The sequence below is a fragment of the Egretta garzetta genome, unplaced genomic scaffold (genome assembly GCF_000687185.1).
Source record: "Egretta garzetta isolate BGI_Z169 unplaced genomic scaffold, ASM68718v1 scaffold15, whole genome shotgun sequence".
Classification (NCBI taxonomy): Eukaryota; Metazoa; Chordata; class Aves; order Pelecaniformes; family Ardeidae; genus Egretta; species Egretta garzetta.
Genome location: NW_009259798.1, coordinates 5,351,802 through 5,371,722, shown reverse-complemented (window position 1 = coordinate 5,371,722; position 19,921 = coordinate 5,351,802). Strand labels below are relative to the sequence as shown.

The 19,921-nt window shown below is 36.5% G+C and overlaps 1 protein-coding gene across 1 annotated transcript in view; it reads left to right on the top strand.

Annotated features, from left to right (window-relative positions):
• The window catches only part of CYRIA (CYFIP related Rac1 interactor A), a 39,336-nt gene that overhangs the window by 9,464 nt on the left and 9,951 nt on the right, over nt 1-19,921 (top strand). Inside the window, exon 3 of the mRNA XM_009639826.2 lies at nt 11,110-11,189. Within this exon, the coding sequence (XP_009638121.1) occupies nt 11,120-11,189 (70 nt within the window). The 5' untranslated portion in view covers nt 11,110-11,119. The remainder of the gene's footprint in view (nt 1-11,109; nt 11,190-19,921) is intronic.

Genomic DNA, 19,921 nt, shown 5'->3' with positions numbered 1-19,921 from the left:
CGGAACAAGCGCACAGTGTCCGCCTCTGCGCGGCGGTTTCACTTCGCTGGCCGGGTTGAACAATGCTCTTGTTTTCTTCGTATAATGGGGCCCCTACAGGCCTGTGCGCCTTGCATTGGGAAGGGAGCGAACTGTGTCATAAACGGGCTTGCGATTCACCACCATCCAAATTCGTCATGAGCTAATAATACATTTTATAGCGAAGTAGGAGTAGGATATAAAGTCACCACTGTGCGTCAATTTTATTGTCTGACTAAAAAGTTACTGTGCAAATTTCATGGCTAAATTAGAAATAGCTTCCGGTAGTGATTCGAATTAATTACTGCAGAGCCCGTTAGGGTCAGTATGTTATTTTTAATTTTTGTTTACACTTACAAGAAATCAAATTTGAAATTAAAAGGATGGTTTTCTTTCCGCACCATCCACAGTACTCCTTCCGTATGTGTCACTTTAGGCAAACAGCAGACTTGTTAATATACCAAAAAAAAGTTGCAGTGGTTTTTAGCAGCTCGTGCTGGAGCACAAAAGCTGGTTTGGTGTTCTGTGTAAGGAAACCACATTATTTGAAAATAGATTTACTAGGGAATGTGCTTCTTAAAGTATTAGGCACAGTGCAAAATTAAGAATCTCTTTATGTTTACATCATTAAGAGGGCTAATGTGCTTGTCTGTTAACTAAATGCGGTTTTCAAGGCAGGCTATTTTGCAGAAAAATGCCATGGACCCAATCTGCCCCTATACATTCTAACGAATTGAGTGGTTAACGTGAAAGAATAGGAATTAATAAAATAATATCAGAGGGGATTAAAAAAGATGACACAAAGCTAATTAAGAAAAAAGGAGGAGTTTTACTGGAATTTATACTTTTCTGTAACCCCTGCATCATTACAGATTAGACTAGTGTTCTGCAGAAAATCTGTTCTTGTTCAGTATTCAGTCCCCTCATCCCTTAACTTGACTGTGAGAATAATCTTTGAAAAAGTCTGGAGTTTAGCAACTTTCTAACTTGCTTTAACTTTAATTTATGGTCCAATATAATCGTTAAATATTTTTTCCCCAGTCTTTCTGCTTACCAGTCCATCTGCATTTGTGGGATTGATTTGGTTTTTTCCTTGAGTGGAGTATTTTACATTTGTATTTACTGAATTTTCTCCTGGATAGTATCTCCAGTTTATCAAAGTGATTTTGAATTATGACCCTATTTTCCAGAATACTTTAATTCCCTTCTAGCTTAGTGCATATTTTAAAAGGGTATTTTCTTCTTCTCTGTCTGTCACTAATTAGAAGTATTGAACAAAACCGGATCTGTACAACAGATACCAGATACTGTTTAAAAATACCATCCTTTTTTTTTGCCAGTAAACCACTGACAGCTACTTTTTCAGATTTTCAGTGTTGCAGCAAATTTATGATGCTAAACAGCATTTTGTCTTTTCTCCAGTCATTTGTCAAAGCACCCTCCTTTATATATTTCTTTACTTCCTTCAGTTCTTCTGTGGTTATACAGGCATACAGATTTCTAAGTCTCCCTTCTATTTTGTCCATTGGAATAACTTGTGTATTTTCTTAACTGTTGAGTTTCCTGCACTCCCTTGTCCCTTAAATCAACTTTCCTACTCATCCAAATCTCTGAGGTTACTGAAACTGCTTTTTTGAAATCATGATCTTTAATTTGCTGTTTTCTCCTTGTTTAGTAACCTCTGGGGTTTTTAATTAATTTCTCCTGTATTTCCATTCTTATATAAAATAGCCATTCCTCTGGCAAACTCCTCTGTGTTCTAGAAAGAACATTTATCACTCCAGGAGCTTTTACAGATACATTGTTAATTAACCCTCCTGAAGCTTCTTGCCCAATTCTGTTGCTCAGATGCAAAACTTTTACCACTTTCTTGGGATTAGGTGGTCTCTCAAATTGCTGTCTTGGGATGCTACCTGTTCTTTCCTCCTTTACCCTCACCCAGAGACACATAGGAAGTTTCTCTCTTACCTTTTTGTGAAATTTTCAAGTAAAAATAGTATATATTATCCTCCTGTCTATTTATGGTGGGTTTATGAATATTTTTTTTTTCCTAGCAGAGCTCTTGCTGTTTCCACCAACAGCAATGTAACATAAATTGGTCAGCAAGTTTCCTCATTTTGTGTAATGAGATATTGAATAAGACCACCATTACACAAATAGAAGTATTTTAAACTAATAGCAACTAATCCCTACAAAGATCCACATTTCATCCTCAGTTCCTCAAATCTTGAGCTCTTTGATACATATAGCCAGCCACAGCTATCTTAATTCCAGTAATGTCAATATGTTTCTTTGATTGGAATTGTCTGCTTAGTATTTTAAGATATTGTTTGACTTCTCTCCCCTTTTCCAGAAAAGAACACTTGTAAAGACTGCTTCAGATCCATATCGTATAGATTATTACCCTCCAAACCAGAAATACAAATTTAGCCAGCAAAATGCGTTCTTTCTTACATACTGACACATTCAGAGCAGATCACTAGCAAATATGCAATAAGAAATCCAGTCACTGTGGGATTTATGTCTGGCTTGGCTGAGATTAGAGGTACTGTTTTGGCATTTGTGTATTAAAAAGAGAAGTAAAATAGATAAAGAACAAAGTTAACATGCAAAGACTTATTCCCATTATCAACCGGCACAAGAAATAACGTGTTCTAAGATGGTTTATTTCTTTTTTTCACTCTGATTTTGGTGAGAGAAGACAAGGACAAGGAAACTTTTAGAGGGCGATGATGATGTGGCTGCTTTTCTCTTTCAAGAGTTTGGAAGAACTAAGTCAAACTCCACCTGGAAAAAAAGATTAAGTGGTTTTGTTTCGAAGGAAGAGACACTTAAACTAGGCAAACCTGTTCTGTTTCTGTTAAGGGTATCTCTCTCCCATGTATCAGTTTGGTAAACATGAGTGTCCTGCTTTGCTTACCTAACAGCATCAATTGATAGAGGCTCAATTTATTGTATACAGGGAAATTGTGTCACTGATTTGTGTATAAGCATCTGTGCATGCGATGCCATATTCAAACTAGGCTACCGTAGCTACTGTACACTCAGGTGGAAGCATCAAAGTGGAACAGTGTTTTCTTCATTTCAAATGTAATTTCATTCTAATTACTTAATTGGCTTCCATTCTACATTTTTTGTTGGGGTTTGGGTTTTTTTTTATTATGACCTATGAATCTGAATCCATATATTTTGATTGCTTGGTTTTTATCCTTTCATGATGGCTTTTCTGACGTTATGCGCTTTGAAAATATATAGTAGTTCTGTTCAAAGTATGTTCAGGTGTGAGGGTTGGCATATGGAAAAGTCTCCCCCTTGAAGAAGTTATAAGTTCATCTGAGGTAATACTTTTCTTTTTAGCTTTTGATTTTAGTGAAACCACAAGCCAAGCTCTTTAATCCTTGGGGCTACGGGTACTAATATTGTTGGCCAGCTCTTCTAACATTTTATGATTAGTGAAAAATGTATTTGTCATTACAAACCATTTATTAACTCCCTTTGACTCACCTCACCTTTTCAGTAAGTTTTAATTGTGTCCTGCAATCTGCATATCAGTTAACAGCAAAAACTCTTGGCTTGAGGTGTTGCTTATCTAGGAATTATAATAAAATAATTGTTCAAAGCAGAAATGATTCTTTTATCTTAGGTTACTTTCACCTTGAGCAACTGCCTTCTTATTCCACTTTTCTTTACATCTGGTTTTTGGGTTTGAGTTTTGTTGGGGTATTTTTTGTCTGTTTATGCTTCACCTGCATAAGGAATGTGTGGCACTGGTTTTTCTTTGCTTGTGTATGTAGGTTGCTTCTTGATGCATCTTGTTATGTGCATATATTTCTTATGTTATAAAAGTCTTATAAATACAGTATTTAGAGGCCAACATTGGGAATAATGTTATTTTTTTCTTGAAAATTAATATAGCTTGCCCTCTGAAAAGATCTTGGGTGTGGCTTTCCCTTAACTGTACCTCATAGAGAATACTGTAGGTACGTCACTGTGAAATATCTTCGGTGGTTTTTTTGCAATTAGCATCTCAATAACGTGTTCTAAGATGGTTTATTTCTTTTTTTCACTCTGATTTTGGTGAGAGAAGACAAGGACAAGGAAACTTTTAGAGGGCGATGATGATGTGGCTGCTTTTCTCTTTCAAGAGTTTGGAAGAACTAAGTCAAACTCCACCTGGAAAAAAAGATTAAGTGGTTTTGTTTCGAAGGAAGAGACACTTAAACTAGGCAAACCTGTTCTGTTTCTGTTAAGGGTATCTCTCTCCCATGTATCAGTTTGGTAAACATGAGTGTCCTGCTTTGCTTACCTAACAGCATCAATTGATAGAGGCTCAATTTATTGTATACAGGGAAATTGTGTCACTGATTTGTGTATAAGCATCTGTGCATGCGATGCCATATTCAAACTAGGCTACCGTAGCTACTGTACACTCAGGTGGAAGCATCAAAGTGGAACAGTGTTTTCTTCATTTCAAATGTAATTTCATTCTAATTACTTAATTGGCTTCCATTCTACATTTTTTGTTGGGGTTTGGGTTTTTTTTTTATTATGACCTATGAATCTGAATCCATATATTTTGATTGCTTGGTTTTTATCCTTTCATGATGGCTTTTCTGACGTTATGCGCTTTGAAAATATATAGTAGTTCTGTTCAAAGTATGTTCAGGTGTGAGGGTTGGCATATGGAAAAGTCTCCCCCTTGAAGAAGTTATAAGTTCATCTGAGGTAATACTTTTCTTTTTAGCTTTTGATTTTAGTGAAACCACAAGCCAAGCTCTTTAATCCTTGGGGCTACGGGTACTAATATTGTTGGCCAGCTCTTCTAACATTTTATGATTAGTGAAAAATGTATTTGTCATTACAAACCATTTATTAACTCCCTTTGACTCACCTCACCTTTTCAGTAAGTTTTAATTGTGTCCTGCAATCTGCATATCAGTTAACAGCAAAAACTCTTGGCTTGAGGTGTTGCTTATCTAGGAATTATAATAAAATAATTGTTCAAAGCAGAAATGATTCTTTTATCTTAGGTTACTTTCACCTTGAGCAACTGCCTTCTTATTCCACTTTTCTTTACATCTGGTTTTTGGGTTTGAGTTTTGTTGGGGTATTTTTTGTCTGTTTATGCTTCACCTGCATAAGGAATGTGTGGCACTGGTTTTTCTTTGCTTGTGTATGTAGGTTGCTTCTTGATGCATCTTGTTATGTGCATATATTTCTTATGTTATAAAAGTCTTATAAATACAGTATTTAGAGGCCAACATTGGGAATAATGTTATTTTTTTCTTGAAAATTAATATAGCTTGCCCTCTGAAAAGATCTTGGGTGTGGCTTTCCCTTAACTGTACCTCATAGAGAATACTGTAGGTACGTCACTGTGAAATATCTTCGGTGGTTTTTTTGCAATTAGCATCTCAAACACAAATGTATAACTAATTTTACTTTTTTTTTCTTAATATAACAATACAGTCTTGTGCTTATTTCTAGAATAAAGTCCATAGAGGAGTAATACCACTTTTCAAAACTAACATCTATTTATACAACTGAGACTATTAAACATCAGTTGTTGTATCTCTCTGCATCAGTGCAGTACAGTTTATAAAATTTAAACATTTACCAGTAAACCAACTGAAGATAATACTACTATATCCATGAAAAATATTCTTATCTATAAGAAAATTGGAGAGATGATTAAAAAAAAACCCTATTGTGTAGTCTGATGCAGATAAATATAAGGTACTGCATAGAAGAAGGACTAATGAATTGCCAAAATGCAAAAAGGAAAACAGTGGGTAAAATAAAACCATGGAAATAGTATTGAGGAATGTGTAAAGTACAGTTTTCTGTAAGACACAATTCCTTCATTATGTTTTGGATGCATTGGGAGCACTGCACCTAGAGTTGAGTCACCCACTGGAATTTGGACCCCTGGGAGAGACTGCAGAGAAGGGCAGTGAGACTGGTCAGGTATAATAAAACATGAACTATCATGGCTGAGCTTAAAAAGCTTTTTTAAGAGCTTTAAGAATAGTTTAGACAGACATCTGTGCAGAATGACAGATCTGCTTCTGTTCCTGTTTGGGAGTCTAGATAACCCCACCCCAAACTCCAGTTATTTTCTGGGATTCCTGTGAACATGAATCAAAATGCTTGACTATTTCTGACTCCAGCACTGCACTTTCCACAGGAATAGTATTCCCAGTTTCTTACCTATGGTAGTGTCCGTTCTGTTGCCTGGACCTTGCAGAGCTTGATTCACGTGCTGGTGGAGAGGGAGAAGGAGGGGATGTGTGCGTGGGGCACACCGTGGAAATGCTCCAGTCTCTGCCTGTACCTTCCCTCTGTGGATGATGCCGAGCACTGCAGCATTCCAGTTTTCTTGGAGCTAGTCTTACACAAATACTTCAATAAATTAGGTGATTTCAATATGTCTATTGCATAGAAGGAAAAGCAGACAAAAATGTTGGTAATAGAGTTGGCAAATGTAATTAAAAATTATCTTCCTTCCTCTCCCAAGCAAAAAACCAGTGAATGATGCAGGGTTTTCTTAAGAAAATAAAGTAGATTATCATTGTTAAGAAGCTTCTGCATTTTAAACTCAGGATTTCTTTCTTCATTTTGATTTTATTACTTGATATTAAAAAACCCCAGTTTCTGAATCTTGCATTTCTGCTGTTTCCTTACAAGCACCTCAACAAACTTTACAGGTGAATATGCAACAATTTGGCATTGTGTGTTCGACCTGAGAGACCGTGAGTTCAGATGCTGGTGGGTTTTTTGAAACCACAGTTAATTATTAATGCAGTAAGGTCAGCTCCACTGCTTTAATGATGCTAATATGCTTGTTACACTACAGTTCCCTCAGACTGCGGACTGAACGCCTGTCTCTACCCATGTAGATGTGCCATTAGAAGTTATCTTCCCTAATCATTCATTGCCACTCCTGAAACTTGGGAGTCTCACATTGCTCCTGAAACTCCCAGTGGAGCTGCTCATGAGAACACTCCCAGCCCCACTTCGTTAGGATGATCTAAATGAGTTTAAGCAGTAGGTATTTGCTGACCCAGCTCATTTTGACAAAAGCCTTTTAGACTATGTTTACGTAAGCAGGCCGCTTTAGGGAATGGTGTCTGGCAAAGGCGCACTGGTGAGCAGCAAAGGGTTGAGCTGGTGAATGTCTCCTCTTTCACTAACACAAGGTTTAAATGCTTTGTCTTTCTATTGTACCTTCAGTGTAGCTACTGTGATGCTGATGGTTCTGGTTTGGTACTGATTAAATTAGTCCTGTAAAGGAAGAAGAAATAAATTGGTACTTCTCTAGCAATTTATATAGTACTATAGCTATCATTTACAAATAATAGAGAGTTCCACGCTTCAAAATTATGTGATTGCTTAAAACAGTGCATAAACAAAGATTTTAAAGAAGAGTTAAATAACAGGATATTTAGCTTTGGGCATGCAATATTTAGTTGATAATACCTGGATTGTGAACATTTACTAAATTTGCAAATCTGTATTTCAATATATAATAAATATATATTTCAGTGTATTTTTAGTATGTGCATATAAAATCCATGTCAGACTTGAAGGGTTGCATCTCCATTTGTTTTGGAGGGCTTGTATTTTATCACAATTCAAAAATAAACTGATTGGTTTAGTGGAGGAGAAGGAATTCATTTTCCCATCCTAGATAATGCCTCTAGAATGTCAAAATTAAATTAATGAAATTTTAGGAACTATGTGATATGTTAGAAAACCAGCCTGTGTTATTTAGTTCAAAGCTCAATATTTTTAAATGGGCAACTGGATAATGGTATATAAAATGCAAAATGCTAACTCTACCTTCTTGTTCGCTACTGGTTTTACTGTTTATATATGTCTGTGTGCCACTAATTAAGTGTTGAGCATCAGAAATCGACTACTGGGCTTTAAACTGTTGACAGTAGCTTAGAAGTATTTTCTGTATGCTTATGTGTTATCTTAGAGTAAACTTTAATGGTTTGGAAAATAGTAGAAAACATGAAATTTCAAACATTCTTTTCACGTCAACATGCCATTATTTTTAAAGCATACTGTTAAAAGTTGGAATTTTAAGGAATTTGGACACTGAAGAGAAGCTGCTATCATTTAGGAGTGCCACAACAGCAATATTTTTATGTGTGTGTTGGGTCTTATTTCATCATTTAAACTGATTTAACAGTAAAATAAAATGCTTTCCAATTTAATGAAATGGAACTTTATGCTCTTAAGTTAAACCTTTCTCATTTGCTCCTGTGCATCAGCTGTTTATTTGCATATCTGTTGCAACTGCAGTATATATACTGACCTGCTCCCAATTTGTGTCATTAGTTACTTTGAAATATCATTAAAAATTATCCTGGAAGTGACTTGCAGTTCCTGAGGTTTGGAATACGTTGTTAGAATTTCCAGGGAAAGACAGTTTGAAAGATCCAAGTGCTGGGAAGCAGCAAGCTATAAGAAAAAAAAATAATTCGGTGTGGGGCAAGGAAATATATTAGCACTTCCATTAGGGTGAAGGTTGGCCTTTCAATGCAGAGTTAAAAACGTAGTGTTGAATGCTGAGTTATAGTTTAAAGTGAAAGTTTCTTGGAACTAGATCTTGCTTCTAGATTTGTTTTTTAGGGAAACGTAAATAAATTATTTCAAATCATAAAGAAGTAAAGCATGTTTAGCAGCTGCCTGAACCGTATCTTCTAGATGTTGAGTATCACGATTTTGGGGTTGATGTACAGAGATGGTGTAAAACCAGTGCCTTCAGGTTCATTGGAAAATGCAGGTGGCCATGAAAATGGCTATAAAGTTTGTGGCAGGGTTCTTGTTTCCTCTATGTAACCTGAATAGCTGAATCAGTTTCTACACGGGGATTGGAGAGGGGAATAAAATGAAAAACAAGCTAAGAAATTTAGTAGAAGTTCGGGAAAAATGCTCAGAAATCTCCAGAGCCGAGATGTGCTGTGCTTCTTTCTGTAAGAAGGATCAGCAACCGGAGCTTGGGCACATGACCTCAAGCTACTCAATGCGAATGAGGGAGCATATCCCCAGGTTTTTGGCAAAGGGAGCAGCTTTCTCACTGTTCAAAGCATGCTATCAACTAAACCAGTCTCTGGCTGCAGTGCTAACTTTGGCAGGAGAAGAAATGGTTGGATGCTCTCTGAAGATAGAAGGCAATGAGGTAAGATACGGCTTAACATGAGCTGAAAATGAAGAATCCAAATTGAGTAATTTAGATTGCGATAGTATTTCATAATAATATAAATGGTTTCTTTCAAGGTTATGAAAAGGAAAATAAGTGTATGCACATTATCTTGTCCCTCTTACATGATGCTGATAAAATGTATTATACCAGTGTGATGAAGAAGTTAAATTATTGAAGATACAATTTTTAGTGCTGTATAAAATGTATTTTGCTTTGTTTGCATGTTTTTCCCCTTTGTAGGCTAATCAGAAAGTCAGACTGAGTTCACACAGTGCAGATCTTGTTCTCAATGTAAAATTGTAAATTTTTTTCTGCATATAAATGGATGTCACTTTATGAATAATGGAGAACGTTTCTTCGTGTTTCAATATTGTATATGCAAGATGTTGTTTATTGTAAAGGGCTTGACAGTCTGCTCACTGCATTTGTTCTGGAGAGAAAATTTTGAAAAAGTATTTAATGCAAACCAAAGCCATTTGTCTAACAAAAACCTGGTTTACATGATGCTGCATGCTCTGAACGGATTATTGCTTAAATTTATATGATTTTATGGAATGACTGCGACAGCTTTGAAATCTCCAAGCCTTACAGTACCTTCCTAGGTTTTTGTGCTATAGAAATATATCCCTTACGTGCATATAGAAATTAAGGTTGATGATACTTTTTCTTGGGGGAAAATTTGAAAATAACTTTGTCTCCTCATATGGAGCATCAGCCATGTACATGGTCTTATTTCTTAAGTGGGAAAAGAGTTAAAATAAAAAGTAGATGAGCATCATATGTGAGCCCCAAGAGCCACGGTTTAGACAGCCGAGAATATTTATCTTTGAGGCAAAAATCCATTTTCAATCTGAGTTTTAAATCTAAAATTACATTTTTTACATCCCTCCAGGCAGAATTCTTTATCCTTATATGTGCTTTTCATGGTTCAATTTTTCTGTCTTCTGAGAAGTTTAAGTTTGCCCAAGAAAGCTATACTTCTACATACTTTTAGAATAATGTATCTTCCTAGGGACTGTACTGGTAAAAAAAAACTTATCTTCAAATCTCCTTCCTTATTGTCTTCCATAGAGACTTGTTTTTTTGAGAATTGCTCACTTTTCCTTTTGGGAGTTTTTCATAACTTGAAATGCAAAGGTTTCCAAGAAGATAAAAGATATAGAAGAATAACAGATAAAAAGATAGAGTTTAAACCTTTTTTTTCCTTCTTCTTCTTCTTTCCTTTTTCCTTCTTCTTCTTCTCCTTTCCTTTTTCCTTCTTCTTCTTCTTCTTTCCTTTTTCCTTCTTCTTCTTCTTCTTTCCTTTTTCCTTCTTTCCTTCTTTTTTCCAAAATGTATACATTTGTAAAAGTTAAAGAGAGCAAGCTTTTTAGATTTTCTTTCTGATAGATTTTTATAGTAGTATTTTATAAAACCTTACTGATTAGAAACAATTAGATTTTTTTTTTTCCTTAAATTGAGTTATTTTCCTGAAGTAACATGGATTTATGCTAAAGAATCCAGGTCAAGGATTAAGACCTCACTTTTTACTCTGGAATGGTATTCAGTAATCTTAAGTCCAGCAATTTAGAGGATTTACAAATACAGATATAGTTCTGAGTTTGTTTCCTTTGCTAAGTAAATAAACTCATAAATACCTGTCTGTACTTTGTGATATTACACTGATGTTTAAATTCCAATTTGTTGAATAGAATTATTTGTATCTTTATCTCTCTGTCCTCATGCATAAATATCACAAATTGACAACCAAAATCTTTCTCATGGTCCAGAACTTGCCATAATGTTTAATATATGATGCAGACTGTGTCAAGCCCTTAGTTGTAGTATTCTAAGTTTACGTATATAACTGTTTACGATTTTGTTGCATTTACTAGGTTTGCTGGGATGGGTAATCTTCTTAAGGTCCTTACCAGGGAAATTGAAAACTATCCACATTTTTTCCTGGATTTTGAAAGTAAGTTCAAACAATTTCAAGACAATGAGAGAATCTTTTCCCTGACTTAACAGCGAACTGAGGAAAAACACTTAAAAACTGATTGCTTGCTGTGTGTATTTTCCAGCACAACCGATCTGTCCAAGTCCTTGTCTCTAAAATAATTTGTTCACTCAGGACTCCTTTTCTCTTCCTTTTCTATTTTTCAGGAACCAAATGGGAAATCTTTTAAAAGTTCTCACTTGCACAGAGCTTGATCAGGGGCCAAATTTTTTCCTTGACTTTGAAAGTGAGCAAAGCTTCTTGCCTGGCTTGCCTTCTTTGCTTATTATTTCCTAATAAACTGCATGCGCTTACGCATCATAAAGCAATTCAAAAGGGATTTGCAAACAAATCAAATTACACTTCAGTTGAATATTGCTTTTTGATATTTATAAAACCATACAAAATTACTTAAATTCGGAAAGGGGACAGAATGATAGATATGCAAGTAAAACCTTACCTTGAATTAGTTTCAAAACATTTATGAGCTATTGTTAAATTTACATATGGATGAACTTCACCTCAGCTTTCTTTAACAGTCAGGGTTAAAAAAAATGTTGCTTCCTTGAATGGATTGGAAATGAAAATAAAAAGCTGAAAAAAAATAAGCAGTGGAGGTGGCACTGGTTTTGCCTGGTTCAGTGATGATTTAACTGGGTTTATTATGGTTTCTAAAAAGTAGTGAAGTGGTCAAAGTGTATGTGCTTGATTGCATCTCTCTTAATTGCATGGTTATCAGTTTGCAAAACAGTGTTTCGCATTCTAATTTCCTTGTCACGTCTGTATCTGATTCAAAGCTATTTCACTTTTGCTGGTTACAGTTTCCCTGCACGTACTTCTAGACATTGTCTTGAAAACTGGTCATCAAATGCTTAAGTATGGGTTTAATCTTACTCCACTACATACATGAAATGCTTTTTATTTAAAATGCTAACCGTGTGTGATGGTTTGTCTCTTAATACCTTTATTCTATAAAAAAAAAAAGTTTTGAGAGAAGCCAGTGTTTTTGAAATAACTTTGTTTTGAAGCATGGTTTAAGAGAGATTTTCAGGTGATTAGACACACATTTTATCACCTTGAAATAGTTTTCTTGAATCATTTATTCCTGAATTATTTTTCTGAAAAAAAGTTACTGACATGTTATGAGACTGTATGTGTGTACACACTCTGAAGCACTGGTACAAAAAGTGATTTAAACACATACATCCCGTTAAATTGTTCAAACATGCTTTCTTGGATGAGAGCTAGGGTGTATGACTATAACTTTGCGCATATCTTAATCTTCTCATCTAGATCTTCTTTACCTCATTATGAAGAATCAGTTTTAAAGCTGAAAAAAACTTAATTGGTTAGCTTGGTTTAGGAGAAGGTACTGTGAGCCATGTATCCCTTTTTCTCTTCTGTCTATAGAATTTGAACATTTTATTGTAAACGCGGGATGTCAAACCTTTATCCAAACCACCATGTAATTTTTTTCTATCAAACTTTTGAAGGCTTCGGTAGCACTCTGTGCCTTTGCCAAGCTGTTATGAAGCTTTTCAGCTGCTCTGAGCTTCCAGGTTTAATCGTGTCCTGGATGGTAAGGAAGTGCTCCTGACCCAGGCTGCAGACTAGGCAGGAAGCAGGTTGTCTGGCAGTGGGAAGCCTTGGTGGAGCGGAGGTGATGGTGAGAGGAGAAAATACCTGTTTTATTGCCTTGGCAGTGAAGGTTTTGGTTTGGTTTTTGGTTTTTTTTTCCCCCAAAAGTGCATTGCCAAGAACTGAACAGGGTGAAGCACCCTCTCCTGCGGTAGGTGACCAGTGGTTAGCGCAAAGCACATGGGCATGCATGTTAGGCACGTCTCTCTAGAGAGGAACAAAACTATCATCTCCAAATTTCAGTGAGTTTGACACTCCTGAGAGAAAGGTTAAATGTTTTACTTGTGAAATAAAGTCCTGGAGGTTTTTATGGCATGAAATCTGTATTGTGTCGAAGGGATGTGACTGAAGATGCCTGTAGTTGCGTGCTTTGGTCCCCTTCAATTAGCCATCGTATGGTGTAAAAGAACACTCTTCATTAGTGGACATAGGTAAGAGCCCACTTGCGTGTTCACTGCATGTGGGGCTTTGTGGCCTGAGTTTTCAGTTTGAGTTCATGGATGAAAATGGTCTCTACAGTTGGCCCTTCAGAGGATGAGGGGTACATTGAGTTGATGTGTTTACTGTATTTCAGTATTTGCATCAGCATATTGCTTTCTAGTTTTTGTGCGCTTTTTCATTAGCTGTAAGGTGAAATCTCAAATTTGTCAGCGCTACTTCTGACATGTTTACAGAGTTTTTGGCTACTCCTGCCCTGGTCGGTTTTTTTGCTGCTCTTCATTTGGTATGTATTGTACCTGAAAGGAGGTGCGTGACGTACTTCTTCCTGCTATGCGTACAATGTGCCACACAAGTATTGCTTAAAAAAACAGCAGCAACCTTTTTCCTCATATGCAGGAGCAGAGCAGATACAATCTGTCTCCATGCCTCAAAAATCAGAGGCTTTATGGGCTGATGTTGATCAGAAGTAATACAGGCGCTTATATAAGAAAGTGGAAAAAGAACATTCAGGTGTTAACTTAATCTGACAGTTGATTTAATATGTACTGCTCCAAAGGGGTCATCGCGTGGGTGATGCTTTGCCACATAGTCTCATATCCTTACGCTAGAATTGAAATGTGCAAACACACGATTGCACCCATCATGAATGATAGCTATGTGGGAAAACGAACTGGCTAAGAACGAGCTGTTCAAAAAAACCCCACCAAACTACCACCTTACCCCTCTCCCACGCCTCCTAAAAACTCTTCCAGTCAGGTCAGGATGATGTGGGTGACGGCATGGTTGGAAGAGCCTCAGCAGTGGCACATGAATGGGAACAGAAATGCAGGAGAGGATGGCAAGCAGTTGTACAGATTTAGACATCTTGGGTCAGTCATGAAGCTACACAGTAAGGTCAGCGTAGTAGGTTTTTATTTTATTGCTTTCCCATATTATCCTTAATTCATGCACATTTTATAGGCAATGTGTTGTAACAAGGAGTTGTGCTGTGCAACGAAAATGAATTTGTTTTCTTGTGAATTATTGTTTTCCAGGGCAGAATTCTGTTTTGAAGAGAAATTTGAGGAGGGCAATCTTGTATTGCATTTTTTGACAAATTCCAGTATGGGTTTTTGTTTGTTTGTTTTAAAATATACAATTACAAGGTGCTTTTCATCAGTTGCATGCTCATTTTTCTCTTACATATTTTTCACCAACCTGATTTTTTCATATTTAGCTTTAGTCCTTCCAATACATCTCTTTTATATAATTCTTGAAGTCTTGAAAAATGGGCAGTTAGAAACAGGAACACTTAGAAAAATTAAATTTTCTCACCTAATTCACAATTGTGGTTTAGTGGTTTTTTTTTTTTAAATTCTGCCTTGTGCTATATTTGAAAATGGGAAAGATTCATGAAAGGAAAAGTAGTAAGTTTCAAAATTTTACCTTTCACTTTTTTTTTAACAGCTATTTTAATTTTTCCCTCAAAAAGTTTAGGCTACAAAACAATATAAAATCTCTTTCCCCCTGCTGTCCTGCAACAGTCTGTATCATCAGTTGCAATCCTTATGGCACCTTTTACTGGCATTACTCTTCATTCCAAAGGGGGAATCAAGTTTCATAACCCCATGGTCATACTTGAAAAAGCTTGAATCCAGCATTAATTTCAGTTAATGTTGTATAGCAAAAGCAGTTCTGTATGCTCTGGTAATCGTTTTAGATTTAGGCAGTTACTCTGGATCTGTGCAAGGAGAAGCAATTTGAAGATCCATTCAGTCCAGCCTTGAAAGCAAACAGGGGCAAATGGGAACTGCGGTAACGTTAGTGAGTGATAGGGAGAATAGTGTTCTGTGCAGGTGAAAAAGCCTTTTCTTTGGGGTGAAATGCAAACTATATGCATTCAGCCAAATTACTCTTTTTTTAAGGTCTACTAGAAGGTTTATGTAATGAAAAAGGATCTCTTCGTTCCCAGAAAGTGAATCGTATTGCTGTTTTGCACTTGTATCTCGGTGTGGGTATTCTTATTCAAACTACTACTTATTGGATTTTATTACATATTAATTCCTTCTTAGCTCTCACCTCAAAATACGTTAGGAAGAATTAGTGCATGGCAAGTCTTAAGAGCCTGTGGATTTCAGGATTTCATGAGCCCACAGGGTGAATTCTCTTGAAATGGATTTTGTCAGTTCAAAAACTGTTCTGTTCTTTAGATGTTCATCTTGTTTAAATTTTCCCTAGCTGCTTTTTTACAGAAAATCTATTGTCAAATTACTGCTGCCCGTAGAGGGCCTTTTTCAGGCAAAGTAAACAAATGTTTCCACATGAATTCTTGGAAATAATCTGAAGGTTGAGGTAACAACAATTTGTTTTGAACCTAAAAGACTAAAGCTTATAGTCTATTGGGAGGAGATGTCCTTAAGTGACACCTTCAGTCCCACCCTCTCCTCAGATACAAATATGTTTTGTAAGACCAATCTCTCTAACCTTAACCTGAGCAGGTTCCCCTTTTTCCTAAATGTTAGCTGGGTGGGCTCATTACCTGATCCTAATTTAATCCCATCCCCTCAAGAATCAAGGACACTTATTTTCTAGGATTCCACCTCCATCCCCAAAAAGATTAATGAAATGTTCAGTTATCAATGTTCATGTATGATTAAAAGTGTCTATTATTAGAACATATCTGGCAGCAGAACAACCGCCCACTTTTTGTGTAATAGGATATTAATTAATACCCTTGCTCCACAGGCAGCGAGGCTGGAGATGTAATCTGTATCCAACCTGTGGGAGATTAAACTCTTGTCTCCCGTGCTGCAGAGCATGCCCTAAGCAAGAAGCTACAGCTCAGCTGGGGAGAGGCTGTCCGCTCCACGTCCACCTCGGAGCTGAAGCCTGGCACTGATGTCCCTGGCACAGCACCGTGCCCATAGCAAGTACTAACGATTTAGGGAGCTTCACTTTGTTCTGGCTAGTTTAGAAAGGACAAAGCTTAAAAATCCAGCGTAGACTGGAATTTTGGCTTATGTCATGGATAGGGTATTCTTTCTACATAATACTGTTCTTTTTAATGAATGGAGTGTAGCAGATTCTGATACCCTCTGAAATGCTTTATTCCCTGCCTTTTATCTTTTCCAAGGGCATAAACTAGCTTTTTGCCTAATAGTGTCTTAGATCAGAATGGGAAAAATCATTGTCATGGTGACAAATCTGAAATAGGGCTTTAGCATGATACTGTAATATATATATATAGTGTGTGTATATATATACACACACTGCTCTCTAACTTGCTGTCAGTGGCTGGTGGAATTATTGGCCACGTTCAGCAGCAGACACGAGAAGAAAAGCTGAAAGCAGAGCCTGTAAGACATCTTTTTTTACTCATTGTTCTTTTGCTAGGCTGTTGAGGCCAGGTGCTTATGATATTTTTGACAAATATGATTCCACATTCAATGACATGCAAGCACTGACCAGCTTCAGTGGGAACCCTCCTCACTTGCTATCAGTTTGTCTGAGGGTGGAATAAAGTTCTGTGCTTTTGGTCTGCATTTCAGGTACAGAAAGAATGTATGGTTGGAAGCGCTTCTTTTGGTACTGTCTTGTTATCTTTTTATTAAAACAAATTATTGAGATGTTTTTCTACTTCATAAAAATTCATTACTGAGATATCTTTATACTTGATTTTGTATTGGTAAAGGCTTCATATCCATTCTTTTTATATTTAATCTTGTCCTATGACTACTAATGCATTACCTGCATAGCAGTTTCTGTGCTTTTTCTAATGGACACTTGGTGAAGAATAAGGTAGCTATGTTGTGCTGCTAGGGTTTTTTTGAAACAAACAGGTATTTTTCTAAGAAAAAAGTCATCATTCCACCCTCCCACCCCACCATGCATCTGAAATATTGAATGCATCCACAAATAGATTGTAGTTGGTCCAGCTTTCCCCTTTTTTTTATGAAATCTGAAGCCCCATCCCAAAGATGCAATTGACCATGTATAAAGATGAAAGAGAGTGTTTGTTCATGGAATGGATGAAATATCATACCCTGGTTATTTCTGATGGAACCAATGGAATTGCATTTCTCTCCAGAGCTAAAATTTTTGCTTTCTAAATTATTTGCTGCTAGAATCTGTATATGGAAGAGACAAACCTGATCTGACTTTTGAAATAATTTGATAGAGGATTCATTTAGTTGTCAGGTTTAGGGTTCACATTGGAAAAACTCAGGCAAAGGGAGGTAGAAAGGTTTCCAACTTTGTCTTGTTAAAGACAGCGTACTCAGAATGCGAATCATGAGTACTCTAAAAACTCAGACTTGAAATACAGTAAGTCTGGTGTGTTTTGTAACTTGCTATTGAGAGGGCTTGCATTCAACGTGGATTAGTCAGTGGCTATGATTTTATTTATAAATGGACTCAAATTGCTTAAGCACATGCTGGATCTTTGGCAGTACGGGAATAAGAGGTGAGCACTGCCAAGCAGTGATTCCACGCTGTGATTCAGGAATGGCATTTTTTTTACTCAGAACAGAGAAATGACCTTTTGGTATTGCTGGAACAGGAAACCAATTTAAAAAGTCAAAATCTGTCATGAAGAAGTCTGTATTCCTTTTAGTTGTTGCTATTATTATTATTGTTGTTGTTGACAGCAAGATGGAATCTTTTTCAAAGTGATCGGTTACAAGTATTTTAGTTGACCATTTTTGACGAGATCTTCATGTAAAATCTCTTTTGAAACATGGCCATGGTCTTACATCAGAACATCGGTTTGCATAACATATATTTCATAAGATGCATGTTTTCTTTTTTAAAAAGCCTGAATCATCCTCCCTACCTTTATTTTTAAGCTAAACACTTCCAACATAAATAAAAACCGCTTCTGCAAATGCAAGCTAAGCCTGTTGCTCTGTAGCCTTTGCAGCCCTCTTCCTCTCCCTTCCTTTCCTTTTCCTCTTCCACCCACCTACCTTCCTCCTACTCCTACTTCCCCAGGTGCTGGGATACTACAGAAAGCTCAATGAGTTTCAAATATTCAGCCTTCCCCCAGTTTCCAAAAGATGAATTGGGAAAATTTGAAAAAGACTAACAATAAATGGTGTTACTAAAGGCCATTCTTAAGTCCCAAAGTGCTGAGCAGTCTATAAGGTTTACATTTCTCTTAGGGGCTAATACTTTTTAAAGCAAATAAGTGGTAAAAAGTAACACAGAAGCACCAACCCATGCTTCAGGGTGACCTGAACATGCAAATTTTACACTCATGAACTGTACTAATAAATTACTTATTCTCTTTTGTGTCTTAATATTTACTGAAAATGTTATTTGAATTAACTTTTATTTAACTGTTAAAATATAGATACTGATTTATAGGTGACTTCTACCTTCCCCCTGCTCTGTTGTTATATGGTATGTAACTGTTTAGCAAGATTACCACTTTCTTCATTAAACTCAGAAGCATTTACTGGTTTGTTTCTTTATCGCAAGGTGACAGACCCCTTATGGTATATACCTGAGATTTCTTGCAGCTTGGGGAAAGAACCAGTCAGTTACACTGTAAACTTAATGTGACTAACAGGTCAGTTTGACAGCCATGTCCCAGCTGGGATTTTCCTGTTTGGGATAGTTTTTCCCTTTGGTGCTACTTTCCCTTGCTTTTTGGAGGACACTGGAATTTTTTAGTTACATGAAATATTTTGAATATAAAGCCCAGCTTATTTTTACTTTCACTCATTCGCTCTTCTAAACAAGTTAATGGAAAACTTCCAGAGTAAAAAGAAAGTCAAATCCGTAATCTTTCATGTGCCCAGTCTGATGGGACTCATGGTGACATTTGAATATAGAGAAGATTTGAAGTATTAGTTGCTTCAGAGCTACAGACACTTAAGTCTCAGCCATCCATGTCTGGGTGGTGCAAGGTCCACAGACAACGTGACACATTTAAACAAATTATCCTAACCTGAAACGTCATGGAGAAGCGCTTTGAGAATGCCTGCTCTTTCCATACTCTCCAAGGAGAACTGGTTCATTTGTTTCTAACGAGGGGTGGGTAAATGAATCCCATACTGATATATAGGTGGAGAGCTGGGTCTCATTTATTAAGGAAAGTGAGAAGACTAAATAGAAAAGTATTTTTAGTATTTCTTGTCTATTCATGTAGAGAGATGTACAGTAGCTCTTCCTAATCAGTGAGTTTTGAACTAAAGGTCTCTCATTGCTTTTAATTCAAGCAAGTAGTCCTTAGGTCCTAAGATTCCCCTTCAAAGTATTTTTTTCTTCCACAAAAATTAAAATTCTATCTTTACAAGCTAATACAAATTTAAGGGAAAAAAAAAAAAAGGTTGTGTGTCTGTAGAAATCTGCTGGGACAATGTGATTGTTTCTATGAATTCAGACTACAATTCTGTGCGAGGTCATCTAATCTTTAGTCAGTTTTAAAGCAAAAGAAGGCAGAAGATGTCTACCTTATCTAATGTGTCAGTGTTCTAGGGATAACACCACTCCCTGATATCACACTGCTGTGAAAATCCCTTCAGATGGGATTGAATGGGAAAATTGATCTACTTTCAAATGCCATTTTCCTGAACAATAAAGGTCTACAGGTCACTCCCACCCTGAAAAAAACCTGACCATTGACAGAACTGGATTTCTTATAGTAGCAG